At 42.1% G+C, this 14,757-nt stretch overlaps 1 protein-coding gene across 2 annotated transcripts in view; it reads left to right on the forward strand.

Annotated features, from left to right (window-relative positions):
- map2k5 (mitogen-activated protein kinase kinase 5) overlaps positions 1-14,757 on the forward strand; it is an 87,134-nt gene that overhangs the window by 58,722 nt on the left and 13,655 nt on the right. For both annotated transcript variants that reach the window (XM_072465881.1, XM_072465880.1), the window contains 2 exons: positions 514-575; positions 6,069-6,114. In XM_072465881.1, the coding sequence (XP_072321982.1) occupies positions 514-575; positions 6,069-6,114 (108 nt within the window). The remainder of the gene's footprint in view (positions 1-513; positions 576-6,068; positions 6,115-14,757) is intronic.

Here is a 14,757-nt window from a genome sequence, read left to right on the forward strand (position 1 = left end):
ATCTGAACAGAAACAGCTCCACTCTGCACTACGGCCTTTGTATATTTATGAGGACATTTAGTGCATTTTCTCTAATCTCTACCAACACTGCTCAATGCACAGCTAACGTTCTTTATTACACAACCGTTTGTTTGTGTGTATGTATGTTTGTAGTATGTATGTGTGTATGTATGTTTGTGTGTGTGTGTATATAAGTTATATATAATATATAAGTTTCCTCTCTGGATCTTGTGCAATGGTTGTACAGCTTCAAATGAAAACACATTATGGTGAATGTTGCATTGTTAAATGTGTTTTCCTCTCAGCCTTTACCGTGTAAGGACAAGGGCATTTGATTTGGGCGTGTGATAAAGGATTTTATTTTATATGCACATTATTGGATATTGATGTTTGCTACAGTCCTTGATGAGAAACAGCATCACAAAAGTGTTATTTCTTTTTTTCTTTTTTAACATTTAAAAGCATATTTTCCAATCTTGTGTATTTTGTCATCTGCGTCCCATGTTTTCACAGGACCCTCCGGTTCTCCCTGTGGGCCAGTTCAGTGAGAAGTGTGTTCACTTCGTCACTCAATGGTAAGAACTTTAGTTAGTTATAATGATCAACTCATTGTTTGTGTTTGGAAAGAGTACTGTATATTGTAATGCTCCAAAAATAAGTATAAAAAAATACATTGTTTTTATACCTTTCATGATTTTTAAGTGTTTACTTGTCAAAATAGATTTGTTAGTAATAGATTGTTGCTTAGGGCTAAGCCTCTGTCCATGCACTACCCTTCAGTCTAGTACCCTACACTTCTTGATTTTAGGTCTGTACTTGACAAAACCGATTAGGTTAAATAGATCAAATTGTTGACAGTAGTGATGATAATGTTGTGTGGACATTGCTAATGGCCTGGCTGCTGTGCGTGCCGTATACTGTACATAACATCCGCGCTGTTATTTATTCTGTGGAAAGACTTTTGAGAACGGCCTCTTGGCTCCATATTCAGACTAAATAATTGATACATAATGATAGGGTTACATGAGATGAATCTATTATGGCACAATATAATGGGCAGCAGCACTAAGAGTCAAGCACACGTGCCTTTGTGTGTTAATGCATTGTGGTTACTCTGCTTTTTATAGCATTATAAAAAAGCTGCTCCTTTTTCACTCCTAATTTATCAGCGTATTAGGCTGTGTTTGCCCTGCATTAGGCCTTGATTCATTTGCCTCACATTACCTTCACAATTACATAAAGTTGTGTACTGTAAACATGAGTGAGTTAAGCCACAGCCCTAATCCCTGTGTAGTCCTGTTTACTCGAAGACAATCCACTGGCCACTAACTGCACCAAAGCACAGGTTTGGGAAAGAATGGCTTTAAATGGAACATGAGCTACTACTGGTCATGAGTGTCATTATTTGTAATGTGTGGTGTCCACTGCACATTTATTTTCAATTTATAAGTTTTATGGATGTTGCACTAGAAGACATCCATCCATCCATCTTCTTCCGCTTATCCGGGGCCGGGTTGCGGGGGCAGCAGTCTAAGCAGGGACTCCCAGACTTCCTCCTCCCCAGACACTTCACCTAACTCCTCCGGGGGGATCCCGAGGCGTTCCCAGGCCAGCAGAGTCCTCCAGCGTGTCCTGGGTCTTCCACGGGGCCTCTTCCCGGTGGGACATGCCTGAAACACCTCCCTAGGGAGGTGCCAGGAGGCATCCGGAACAGATGCCTGAGCCACCTCAGCTGGCTCCTCTCGACGTGGAGGAGCAGCTGCTCTACTCAGAGCTCCCCTCGTGTGACTGAGCTCCTCACCCTATCTCTAAGGGAGCGCCCAGCCACACGGCGGAGGAAACTCATTTCGACCGCTTGTATCCGCGATCTTGTCCTTTTGGTCATTATCCATAGCCCATGACCATAGGTGAGGGTAGGAACAAAGATTGACCGGTAAATTGAGAACTTTGCCTTTCGACTCAGCTCCTTCTTTACCACAACAGTCCGGTGCAGCGAATGCATCACTGCAGCCGCTGCACCGATCTGCCTGTCAATCTCACTTTCCATCCTTCCCTCCCTTGTGAACAAGACCCCGAGATACTTGAACTCCTCCACTTGGGGTAAGGACTCCCCACCCACCTGAAGGGAGTAAGCCACCTTTTTTCGGTTGAGAACCATGGCCTCGGAATTGGAGGTGTTGATTCTCATCCCAGCCACTTCACACTCAGCTGCAAACCGTCCCAGTGCATGTTGCAGGTCCGGGTTTGATGGAGCCATCAGGACTACATCGTCTGCAAACAGCAGAGATGAGATCCTGTGGTCCCCAAACCGGACACCCTCCAACCCTTGACTGCGCCTAGAAATTCTGTCTATAAAAACTATGAACAGAACCGGTGACAAAGGGCAGCCCTGGCGGAGTCCAACATGCACTGGGAACAGGTCTGAACACAGTCCCTGTCATACAGGGACCGGACCGCCCTGAGCAAAGGGCCCCGGACCCTGTACTCCCGGAGCACCCCCCAAAGGACACCCCGAGTGTCACGATCGAAAGCCTTCACCAGATCCACAAAGCACAAAGTGGACTGGTTGGGCAAACTCCCATGAGCCCTCAAGCACCCGTAAATGGTGTTGGTGAAGCACTGCTTCCACCTCCTGAGGCGCCAGACGGTTTGCCAGAATTTCTTTGGGGCCGACCAATAATCCTCCTCCATGGCTCCCCGAACTCCTCCCAGCACCGTTTTTTTGCCTCTGCGACAGCACAAGCTGCGGCCCGCTTGGCCTGCCGATACCTGTCAATGATCTCAGGAGACCTACAGGCCAGAGTGGCCTGATAGGCCTCCTTCTTCAGCCTGACGACATCCCTTACTTCTTATGTCCACCACCAGGTTCGGGGGTTGCCGCCGCGACAGGCACTGCCGGAGACCCTGCAACCACAGCTCCGAGCAGCGGCAATGGAGGTGGAGAACATGGTCTCGTACTCAATGCCCCCAGCCTCTCCCGGGATATGGGAGAAGCTCCCCCGGAGGTGTGAGTTGAATACCCTGCTGACAGAGGGCTCTACAAGACGTTCCCAACAGACTCTCACAATGCGCTTGGGTCTGCCAAGTCTGTCCGGCTTCCCAACTCACCACCAGGTGGTGATCGGCTGACAACTCCGCCCCTCTCTTCAGCCGAGTGTCCAAGACACGCGGCCGGAGGTCAGATGACACAACAACAAAGTCGATCATTGATCTCCGGCCTAGGGTGTCCTGGTGCCAGGTGCACTGATGGACACCCTTGTGCTTGGATATGGTGTTTGTTATGGACAATCCGTGGCTAGCACAGAAGTCCAATAACTGAACACCGCTCAGGTTCAGATTGGGGTAACTGTTCTTCCCGATCATCCCCTCCAGGTGTCACTGTCATTGCCCATGTGGGCGTTGAGGTCCCCCAGTAGAACAACGGAGTCCCCGGTCGGCGCACTGTCCAGTACCCCTCCCAAGGACTCCAAGAAGGCCGGGGACTCTGCACTGCTGTTCGGCCCATAGGCCAACACAATAGTGAGAGACCTGTCCCTGACCCAAAGGCGTAGGGACCCTCTCGTCCACCGGGGTGAACTCCAACACGTGGCGGCTGAGATGAGGGGCTATAAGCAAGCCCACACCAGCCCGCCGCCTCTCCCCGCGGGCAACTCCAGAGAAGTGGAGCGTCCAGCCCCTCTCGAGGAGATGGGTTCCAGAGCCCAATCTGTGGAATGGGGCCCCGGTAACGCCAATTCAGGCAACGTAACCGGCCTTGTTTTTGTTGTCATCATAAGGGGCTTCTGAACCTTGGTCAGACCCATCACCTAGGACCTATTTGCCTTGGGACCCTACCAGGGGCTTAAAGCCCCCGACAACATAGCTCCTGGGATCATTCGGTCGCTCAAACCCTCCACCACGTTAAGGTGTTGGTTCAAGGAGGGGGCACTAGAAGACATGAATAATGTAAAAGATGTGGGACAGCACACATGCACACTGCGTGATTGGACACCCTGATCTAAGAAAATATCTGGCTCTAGGCTCCATGTGGTGACACTGTAGTTGTACTAGTTAGCTGAGGCTAGAGCTACATGCTAGCAGTCCATAATTAAATTCTTCATGTTGTCTTTTTTAGTAGTTTGGTTAGGTTGTTTTATTAAGGCAAAAGTGGGTTGTTTTTACCTTGACATGTTTGAGTGAGCAGCTTTCACCTTACTCAGAAGCATAATTCTACTGTTGCGACGTGTCACTTTTATCAGCTGATCTTCCCGGATGTACCCTAATGTTCTAACATAAGAACATGAGTTCAAATGCTGGATACGGGAGGCTATTGAGATCATGAAACGAGGCACAATAACTATGAACAAAGAGCTTTAATGCTCCCACACGTCTGGGACTTGAGGGACCACCAGGGAGCTGGAGGTGTGGCCAGATGTGACCAGTCCGTCAGTTTCACCCCCTCAGTGAAGATCAGCTGATAAAAGTGAAACGTCACAGCAGTTGGGTGACTGGGAGATAAGGGCTGAGCTTTTCTGCTTTTACTTTAAGGATGCTTATGTTTACTACGTGTTTACTGCGTGTTTAACTTTACTGTTTGTCACATGTTTGTGTTCACCGTTGGTGTTGGTCTCGTGTGTGTTTACTGCTGGTCACATGTTTAACACGCATTGATTGTGGACATAATATATTAGTATAGAGTTTAGGTGCATTTTGCCATAGAGCTGCTTCAAATGAGTAACATGAAGCAGTCTGCACAGAACTCCCATAGAGTTTTGAAATAAGCTAACGCGGGGTCAGGGCTCACGCTGTTGTGTGTAGCACATTTTCCTGGAACTCATTTGTGAATAAAAGCCTCAGATAAAACCTGGATGGATAAATATTCCCATGAGTCAATGATGTGGGTTAGGGTCTCAATTAAAGCTCTTTAAATGGCAATAATGACAATGTGATACGATAAACCTTTATTGTGGATGGAGAAATGTGTCTCTGACATCAGTCGTGCAATGGAAATAGACAACATTCAAACCTACTACATACCTATAAATGAATCCACTCCTCTGGCTGAGAGCTACACAATCCACAGAAAAAAACGTACTAGGCATAATTCACAACTGCACTGGGTACAGACAATTACACAAGCCCCACATGGCCTTAAAGTACAGGTTCTAGATAAATACGCTTATACTGCCTTTCCACCTGGCCAACTATTGATTGCACAGACAATAAACCTTGGACCAAATAAAGTATTATTAAAATACAAATTATGTTATTAAATTAGACAGCTTAATATATAGCCAATGAACTTGCAATGCTCATTTTTCCCCTTTATTTGTGCTGCAATATGATTATTCATATGGTTCACTTTTGGGTATGTTTGAAGGCGTAATGGACGATTTTTTTTAGCCCAAATCTGAGTCTCATTTCCTCGTGGCGTGGACTGCCGATTAGTCCTGCCAGGTATCAATCATAGGATGCATCTACTGCTCACCTGCAGCCTCGTCGGCTCGTCCCCAGGAGAGTAGCACGTTTCCCCGTGTCTAAGCGCATGGATCTATAATATAGCACACGTGCTATATATAGTTTCCTCAGTGTACAGGACAAAATTAAGACAGAGAAAGACAGTTCGAGCTGGCTCAGAAGAGACGGAGATCTACGAAAGACAAGAGATGCGATGCGATCCGTCGCGCTAATAAACAAGGCCGTGGCTACAGAGCCGCGGCGCGGTCAAATAGCCCAGCAGTTTCAGGAGCCGTGGCACGAAATAGCCTAGCAGTTTCGGCCGCGCGCCGCGGCTCTGTAGACACTCCCAATAAACAAACGCACGTCTAGCCACGAGGTTATTGTGCCCATTACGCCTTTAAAGTCAAGTTTTGATTATCTTTGGTCCTTTTGTATGTTAAAAGTTTGAAAAAGTTCAATTGAAGCATGAAGTTTTAATTTTTGTCCACATATTTAATAATATTGTGGAAGGATGCATTCAAATTGTATTAATCTGGCGTCAAAGACAAATGAAAATATGTTTTCTGAATTAACGTCATGAAACAAAACACAAGCTCATGTGAATAGTGACTACTTGTCTTTTCTTTCAGTATGAGACGCCAACCCAAAGAGCGGCCTGCCCCCAATAACCTCATGGTAAGTCAATCCAAGTTGTCTATTAAAACTTAGTAAAGCCACATATTGTCCTCTTTGTCCCACTGCACAAAGACTGTAATCAAGTACTTTTATTTCAACTGCGACGAGTTGGCCGCTGCCCAGGGTGTACCCCGCCTAAGGCCCAAAGTCACTGGGATAGGCTCCAGTCACCCGCGACCCCGAAAGGGAACAAGCGGTAGAAAATGGATGGATGGATGGATGGAACATTTGTAAACCCATTGCCTTTGTGATAAGTTAGTGTGTTGCATTATCGTTTGAGGTTTTTGGGTGAAGGATTCCTTAATTGTTTTAAAGTTGAAGCTTGAATTAAAATGCGACATAAAGGAGTCAGTGCAGAGACCTTGGCTACGTTTTGAGAACTACTTCTGGAACTGTTCATAAAATTCCCTGCTTGAAGTGCAGACCTGTGTGAACCGGTCTTTGTGTCGCTGCTATACTCGTGCCATTATGTCGTCTGCATTCACGCTTCACACAGGGTGTGAACAATGTTATCTTTATATTTATCAATATATACTTAAAAATTTATTAAATTTAAGATGTGTGTGTGTGTGCGTGCATGCGTGCGTGTTTTATTGTAAAAAATGCAACAAAAGCTTTTATTTATGTTAAATGCCTTCATGTTTAAAGACTTTTTTATCACATTTCTTTTGGATGAACATAATATGGATGCTCCAACAAATATTGACCAAATAAACACCATCATTTCCAAAGTGCTGCACATAATAACACTCCAAAACAAATATTTAGCTCTAAAACGCAGCAGAAATAGTAAGTAAGATTTCAAAACACCACAATGGCCCAAAGTGCTGTACAAAGGCAATAAAAAAATTTAATTAAAGCCGCAGCAGCGCCGATGATGGCTCTCGCCTCCCGCGCGACCGCCTTCCCGCGCAACCGCCTTCCCGCCTGTCCAGAGGCAGGAAAATAAAGAGGAGGAACTACAGAAATGGAGTGAGACTACAAAATGACCCGGGCTACAGGGTGGAAACGCGTCAACAATCCTACAATCTCCCTCCCTATCTCTCTCTCACTCTCCCTCCCTCTCTCCATCTCCCTCTCTCCCCCTCTCTCTCCCCCTCTTCCTCTCTCCCTCTCCCTCTCGAGTTGTGGCAGAAAGAATAAAGTCTAAAGAATAAAGTCAAAAGAATTAAGTCTAAAGAGTAAAGCCTAAAGAATAAAGTCTAAAGAATAATAATGCGGTACGAGAGGAAATGTCTCATCAAAATAAAAGCGGAAGGGGAAGTGAAGGCATTCATTGCGCCTCTGCTGGCCAATTGTGAAAATACACAATATCTGCTATGCACTTTTTTCATGGCGTCTCGAGGAGAATATAATCCATGAGTTTCAAACAAATCAGACAATGTTGAGTTTTTCACACAATGGGTAGGGGGCGCATCTAGAGTAAATTTGTTACATGGGTATTTATTTCCACTCAGACCATAAAAACGCATTAGTGAGTGAAATATGAGCTCCGCAGATCAATTCCAATAGGCGTGACTTGTCCTTGAAAACACTGAAAATTAAGCCTTTTTTGAGGGCGTGTTACGCGGAGACCGTAAAGAATATCAACATTCTTTTGGATATTTATTACATTTCAATGTCTTTAGATGCAAAAGGTGTTGTTTTGAGCTCGATCGGACAAAAAAACCTAGGACAAGTACGATTTTGAAAAAAGTCAAGCGTGGCGGTGCCACTTTGATTCGACATGGCTGACTTCCTGTTTATCATAGAGCGATGCTGCCAGGTGCGTTTTACTCCTCAAAGGTAGCTCTATCACTGTCCCAAGTCTCATGTTCCTAGGCCAAAGATTAACCTGTTACCACCCACCTATTTTCGCCCTGTGCACAATGGTTGGACATACCCAAATGGCATTGCTTATTAAAAGAGGATCTTATGTTCCACATGCAAGTGTGATGCATCATTAGAAAGCTTAGGCCTTCTAGTTTCTGCAGATGTGCACATGTCACACTGTCAGGGCTTCAGAACTTACACTACAGAGGCCCAAACATAAACAAAACATCCTTTTTAGTCTTGCCTGAATATTGTCAATTTGTAATGGTCCTGAGCATGACATATTTCATTGTGTGCATATGCTGTTCACTGTACATGATGTTTATCTTGTTGACAACAACTGTGTAAAGTTTCAGATCTCTAGGAACAGGCATTTTGGTGCTGTTGACCTTTTTGTATCAAAAAGTATATTCGGAACAAGTGATCCAAATATGTGCCAACTGTGCCAAACTGTTTTATTACAATTTTAGCTCCTCTATGATCATAAAACATACATTTTGATGTTTTGTAGGCCACTAATAGCAATTATAACCGCTAAAAAAAAAAATATGTGAAAATGTGTAAATATGAGTTTACCCATGAATTTCCCATATAGAGGTTAAAATATATATATATATATATATAATATTTTTATTTTATTTTTGTATTGGTATAATAATACATATATCTAACAAAATGCACGTCCAAAAGGCTAATAAACTCAGAAAACGTTATGCGCAAAATCCTGCCGAGAAATCTGGCTCTTTACAGCCTTCCCGGAGCCTTACGCACGAGAATACAGAAGATTCTGTGTCAATAAGCCCTTTGTCCCGCCTACCAGGAAAAATGTCTCCTCATTGGCTAGAATAATATGTCACTCAAAGTCTCCTGCGTGCCTGTTAGCAGAAGCTAAGGGCTAAAAACAAAGATGGACGCGCTCTTCGGAAGCGCCGAATTTTTTTCCTCCGGAGGCTGTAGCAAACAAACCCGGTGACAGAAAAATTCGTGGATGGTCTCATTCTGTAGGTACCAGTCTAAGGAAGAGATTGATGTCAAACACTATCGTATAAGTCAAACAGGTCATTTGTTATGGACGGAGAAATACGCCGGACAAGCGCATTCTCGTCCGGCGAGAAACGAAGAAAAGTTTGTTTACTTGACAATATCTCGAAATCGGATAACTTCAGGAAAAATACAAGTGGATATTGTTTTTCAATGATTCCTTACGGACAGACTGAGTACAAGGATGTACAGAATTAAAGCCGAAAATGTTCGCCGGCGGACAGGTGGGTGGTAACAGGTTAAACGTTTCATGTTTTTTTTTTTTTTGAACTAGTCGGCACTGTTGCGACGGGCGTTCTCGCAACCTTCATTTTATTGGAGTTCGGGCCGAGCCGATTGCGTCTATGTGTGACATTCATCAATGTTAGGGGGTCAAAAATGCCTGAGTTGTGGCAAAATTTTACCATGAAAAACTATAATAATAATAATAATAATAATAATAAGAACCTAAAAAAACATACAATAAAACATACAAGACATGTAAAAACAAGATAAAATAACTCAAATACTGCTCATCTTGTGCTAAAAGCCTTTGCAAACAAAAAGGTTTTTTAACAAAGATTTTAAAAATATTCAGGGATTGGGCTGACTAAAGACTATTCCAGAGTCTGGGACCCGCCACAGCAAAAGCACGGTCCCCTCTGGCTTTAAACCGTGACCTCGGAACATCCAAGGTCATTAGATTTGCTGATCTCTATGCTCTGCTAGGAACATGGACGGACAAAAATCTAAGGCTACATTTTCAACAAATTGAACCCAATAATCAATCAGAGTAGTAAGACATATGGCATAACGGCAATCAATTAGATAAATAAAATCGAATTAATTGAAACAGTACAAAAAAATAATTAAATGTATCAAATCAATCAATAATTAAATCAAATCAAATGAATAAAATACACAGAGGAGCACATGACTCCCGGAAATATTTTGAGTAGACGTAAACATCTGATATAAATGCCCACAAATACTGAGTTTAATTGAAGTACAGTGTAAAACCCCCCCTGTTCAGACGTGTTGGTATGTTGCTGTCAGGACCTTGGACAGCGCCGCAGCGTCACTCGCTCGAGAAGAGCTTATTGACTGATGGTGTGAAGGCTGGGAACATGTTCTCAGTCTATGGTCCTGAGTAGGGCTGCAGCTATCGATTATTTTAGTAATCTAATGATTTTTATCCCTTCAATTAATTGAATAAACGGTTAATTTTGTGGACATTTAAAAGCATATTGAATGATTTTTTTATATAAACGTCATAGTTCATAGTAATAAACCAATGACAAAGAAGGAGTTTCTGCTTAAAATAACACATTTTTGGACAAGAGGATAGTGCACTCCAAATTTCCCATAATGCACCTTGACAAGTAGTATCCAGTGATGGTCACTAGACCGGTCAATATATGCAATACAAGAGTCGGAAAAACAACCGCGACAGGTCTTTAACTGGGACACAACACGACTGAATGAAGCAGAAGAGCTGTTTAAATGCACTAATGACTCTTTTGTTGAGGAAACAAACGACAAACGAAATTTATTTATTTCGAAAATTTTAAAATAATTTATACTTTGGGGTTGTTTAACAGTTCAGTTCAATATCATCTTTTAAACAATGATAAGAAATTATATTGTTTACATTAATATTTTTCCGGCCTGTTGCCATATTTCCTTGAATTATAGTATTAATGTTTTATGAAGAAAGAAATTCTTTTGAAATTGAAGATATTTTTATATTTATATTTCGTTCGCCTGTTCAATATATTTCACTTAAAATCCGTAAACCAAGTAATCAAATAACGGCGGCCTTACGCCGCAAAGTTGCTAGCATTAGCCGCTTAACTTGAGTCACTATTATGGGCAAAAATTTGAATAATCCAGACCATTTGTTGTTGAATGTGAGATCCATTCATTTGTCCATAAATATGTCAGCACAAGATGGATTTGACCGTCCGTCTGAGGGAGTCAGATCGCTCCTTCACTCTGAACCTCCTCCAGGTTCAAACTTTTTGTAGTTTTTCATGGCCGAGAAGGAGGGTCTAAGGACAGGGGACTCTGGAACATCGTCCCTCTTCCCCACGGACATTGTTTAATCCGTTTTTCACTGTCGCCCTCAGAGGCAACTGTTGCTTTGATTTTGGGCGTTACAAAAATAACTTGAATTGAAATTGAACTGAACCACTATTTATTACATAAATCTTTACTTGCAGCATTAGCTCTGTGTGCCATTCACTTTAGCCCCGTGTCATTGTACACTTTCTGTTTCATAATCTCGGCCCTCTTTCATACATCAAAACTATGTTTCTTAGTCACACTCATAAGTTTAAAACACTCTCCTCTGTTGTGCTTTAATTACCGCAGGTCCTTGCGGAACAAGCTCCATGTGAAACAAAAGTTGTTCCGTGGACTCCACGCGCCACAGATTAATGTGTTTTTGAAATGTAAAATTAACGAATCATTGAGGCAATAAAATAATAATCAAAGCTTTTTTGTAATTACTCGATTGACTTGGTTAATCGTTACAGCCCTATTCCTGAGGTTCCAGCAGCGGCATGTATGTCTCCTGTCTGCGTACGGACGTAGGTACAATACTTCATTAAATGTACTTTATTTATTCAAGTTCGATATTTTTTCATAAAGACAAAGACAAAAATCATATATTGTATTGTATATTGTTAAAAATATTAATACTTATTAATTAATTAATAATGAATGGTCTTAATAAGACCGATGTATTTACAGACACATTTAAGTGCATTTCTAATTGTTTTCAAAATACTACAAAATAATACAAAAAATACAAAAAAGTCCACATCAAGCTGGGGGGGGGGATAATTTTATGAGCCTTTAGGCAGACTATAATTGTGTTCCCTTCTCATTAAACCACTGGAAATTGTATTTAGAGTGATTCATGTTTGAGTAATCTTTATTCTCCATTGCCTCGACAGTTTCACCGCTCCCCAGATTTCTCCCTGTGTCACACCCACTACTCTTATGCTCTTCCTTCTGCAATTTTATGTCCTTAAATGTGACACATGTAAGATTCTGCAGCCTTACGTAGCCATTTTGGCACAAAAATGGAAAGGCACCTCTTCAAGAGCGATGTAGCGCCGCGGCGTTCAGCCCGGAAAAAAACGGACTGTCTCTGTCAGTAAAAGCATGTAGTTAACGCAGTCTTCAGACTTTGGAAGAATATTTTTTTGTGTCATTGTGATTGCTCCGTTAGAAAGGGAAAATTTTGATTCATGTTTTTCCCATATTGCCCCATTCTAAGCTAAAAAAAAAGTGCCTCATTGAGATCATTAACATTATCTCTTATGTATAGTTAGACCTATATCAGCTGGCTGATATTTAGAGTATTGGCCTTAAATCTCCTGCACAGGCCAATATTTAGTTTTGTCCATTCACCTGCTTAGCGTAGAGACATAAAGCTTCATTTGAACGTTTTGATGTGAAGAGGGTGCTGCACAAAATGTGACTACACTGTTCACACATCTAGTTTGCTGTTTAACAGGCTCTCAAAGAGTTTTTTTCTGGATTCTAAACAATCGGTTTCGGCATAGTTCATGAGAAACCCATATTGGCGCTGGTGCCACACTTTCCCTCCAAGCAACTAATTGTTTGAATGATTGTGATAATAAGTATCTAAATAAGCATGATTCTTATGGTTTTTACTTACTCCATAATTGAGCAGCCTTAAATGCTTCAGAACTAAGACAATAAGCGACTTTTTTCTCCTCTTGTGTTCTCTACTCTGAGAGACTCCATCTTGTTTGTCTCCTCGCTCAAGTGTACTGCTGATCCTCCGGAGTACATTAAGACCCTTTACCTATTCCATCTGTATGCAAATGTACTTCCTGATAGATGCCTGCGCTGCTCTCCTGCTGAAAACTCTACAGTCACCTGAGTGCAGACACGCAGTGAATAGTCTGCTTCAGAGCTGTGTGCACGCTCTGTGGGCCAGGCTTATTCTCAAATGTATTTGCTCCATGTTGCCTTGAAGTAGACAGAAAAGTGTTCTTTTTAGAGCTTTTAATGTCTTGATTATGTTCCCTTTTTTAAAGTTGTATTCAGAGTAGGGGTGTTTTGTCACATGGGTTATGATTTTTATATTATTTTTGTTTACTTGGTTCTCAGAAGAACAGAAACTTGTACTACTCTTTCTGTTGCTAGAGAAAATGGGAATTTTCAATAAGTTACAATATTACTGCTTTAATGCAGTCCATATGTAATAAATTAGAAGTTTATTGTTAATTAGTTTAAATGAATTGGGAGATAATATCTAAAAACAATATTGTTTTTTTATCGCGGGTGGTGGCGCAAGACGATTATGAATGCATTTTTTTAATAACACGCTTAGTCAAATGTAGTTTGGTAAAATAAAATAAAAAGACACCTGTGTTGGAATAAATCTCTTTGAACCTCCTGATTTTGGGAAAGATTTGTTACGTGCAGAGGAGAATGCAAGTATCACGTGATGGACCAGGCTGTGTAATGAAAGCAAATATGTAAGGATACGGGGCAAGACTGAGCTGAAAGGCAGCTCAGGAACGCAGCTCAGGAACTCTTATTAGGCTGAGCTAAAAAATATGTCCGTTTGCCTTTGCATTCTGGGACATAAACACGCCCAGCAGCATAATCACAAAAAACATGGCGGCGCCTGTGTCCCCTGCATGTTCCCCCTGCTTGCCTTCGCTACCAAAATGAAGGATAACGGCGTACAAAAGGTCGATTGAAATATCTTAAAATCGGGTTGACCGAGACGTTTTCCGTCATTGACTGTTGAAGCCTGACCCCCTGGCGGTCACTGCAAGTCAAAAAATGTCGACGATTTGGATCTTTTTTTTTTTGCCTTCAAAGTAAAAAAAATAAGAATTTACCTACCGACCGACCCACTTGAAAAATGTTGGGTCGTGTTACAGCAAACATACAATTTATTTGGGGCAGCCTTATGAACTCTTATTTAGAGCCAAAACAAAACAAAATAATAAATGTGTGTGTACTAAACCCTGCTTATAAAGGACACATGAACGCTATATTCATTGGAGGTATGGTTCCTGTTCTCTCTCGCTCTGATAAAGAATGAAAAATTTTGCACAAACTCTTGGTTTGTGACCCAACATTATAGTGTTCAAAATCACACTGACCCCACAAACATGTGGAGTATCACAACAAAAAATTGTTCACGAGAATCACTGCTTGGGACTTCAAATCAGGCTTAAAATCCGTGCAGAAGGCTTAAGACACGCCCACTGCTCTTAGTTCTCCGATTTTTACCCCCCTTAAACTATGACACATGTCGCGATCAGCAACGTCCTATTGAGATTTTAGCACAAATGTCCTCATCTATCAGCGCTTCAATTTTCAAGCGCTCAAATTTGGGAAATATCCTCTTGAGGAGTGGGGCATCAAAAGTTATCAACATTTTTATGATACGATTCATGCTGTCTGTGCTGCGCAGACATTGTACCATTACCAAAATTGCTCCCATTTGCTCATTTCAAGTAAAATGTTGCCCAAATTTGTTGTCAGTTGTTAAACTTTCAAGCCTGGACCTACTCATTGTGGGGGGGAAATGGACGCGATTGCGTCCATTTTGTACAGTGTGGCCGTATTAATGACGTAAACCTTTCCCGATAGGAAAATGACAAAATCTCATCTCAAATTACCAAATTTTTACACTTGACAATTTTACAAAGTTCTCCGTGGGCGATAGCTTAGACTTAAGAAATGTCATCTTCAGGAGTGGGGCATCAAAAGTGCAACAGTCTTTGTGTTGACTGAGAATTGTGTGAAGTT

This window comes from Eucyclogobius newberryi, unplaced genomic scaffold (genome assembly GCF_026437365.1).
Source record: "Eucyclogobius newberryi isolate DKJ021-1_F unplaced genomic scaffold, fEucNew1.0.hap1 SCAF_5, whole genome shotgun sequence".
In the NCBI taxonomy this organism is placed as follows: domain Eukaryota; kingdom Metazoa; phylum Chordata; class Actinopteri; order Gobiiformes; family Gobiidae; genus Eucyclogobius; species Eucyclogobius newberryi.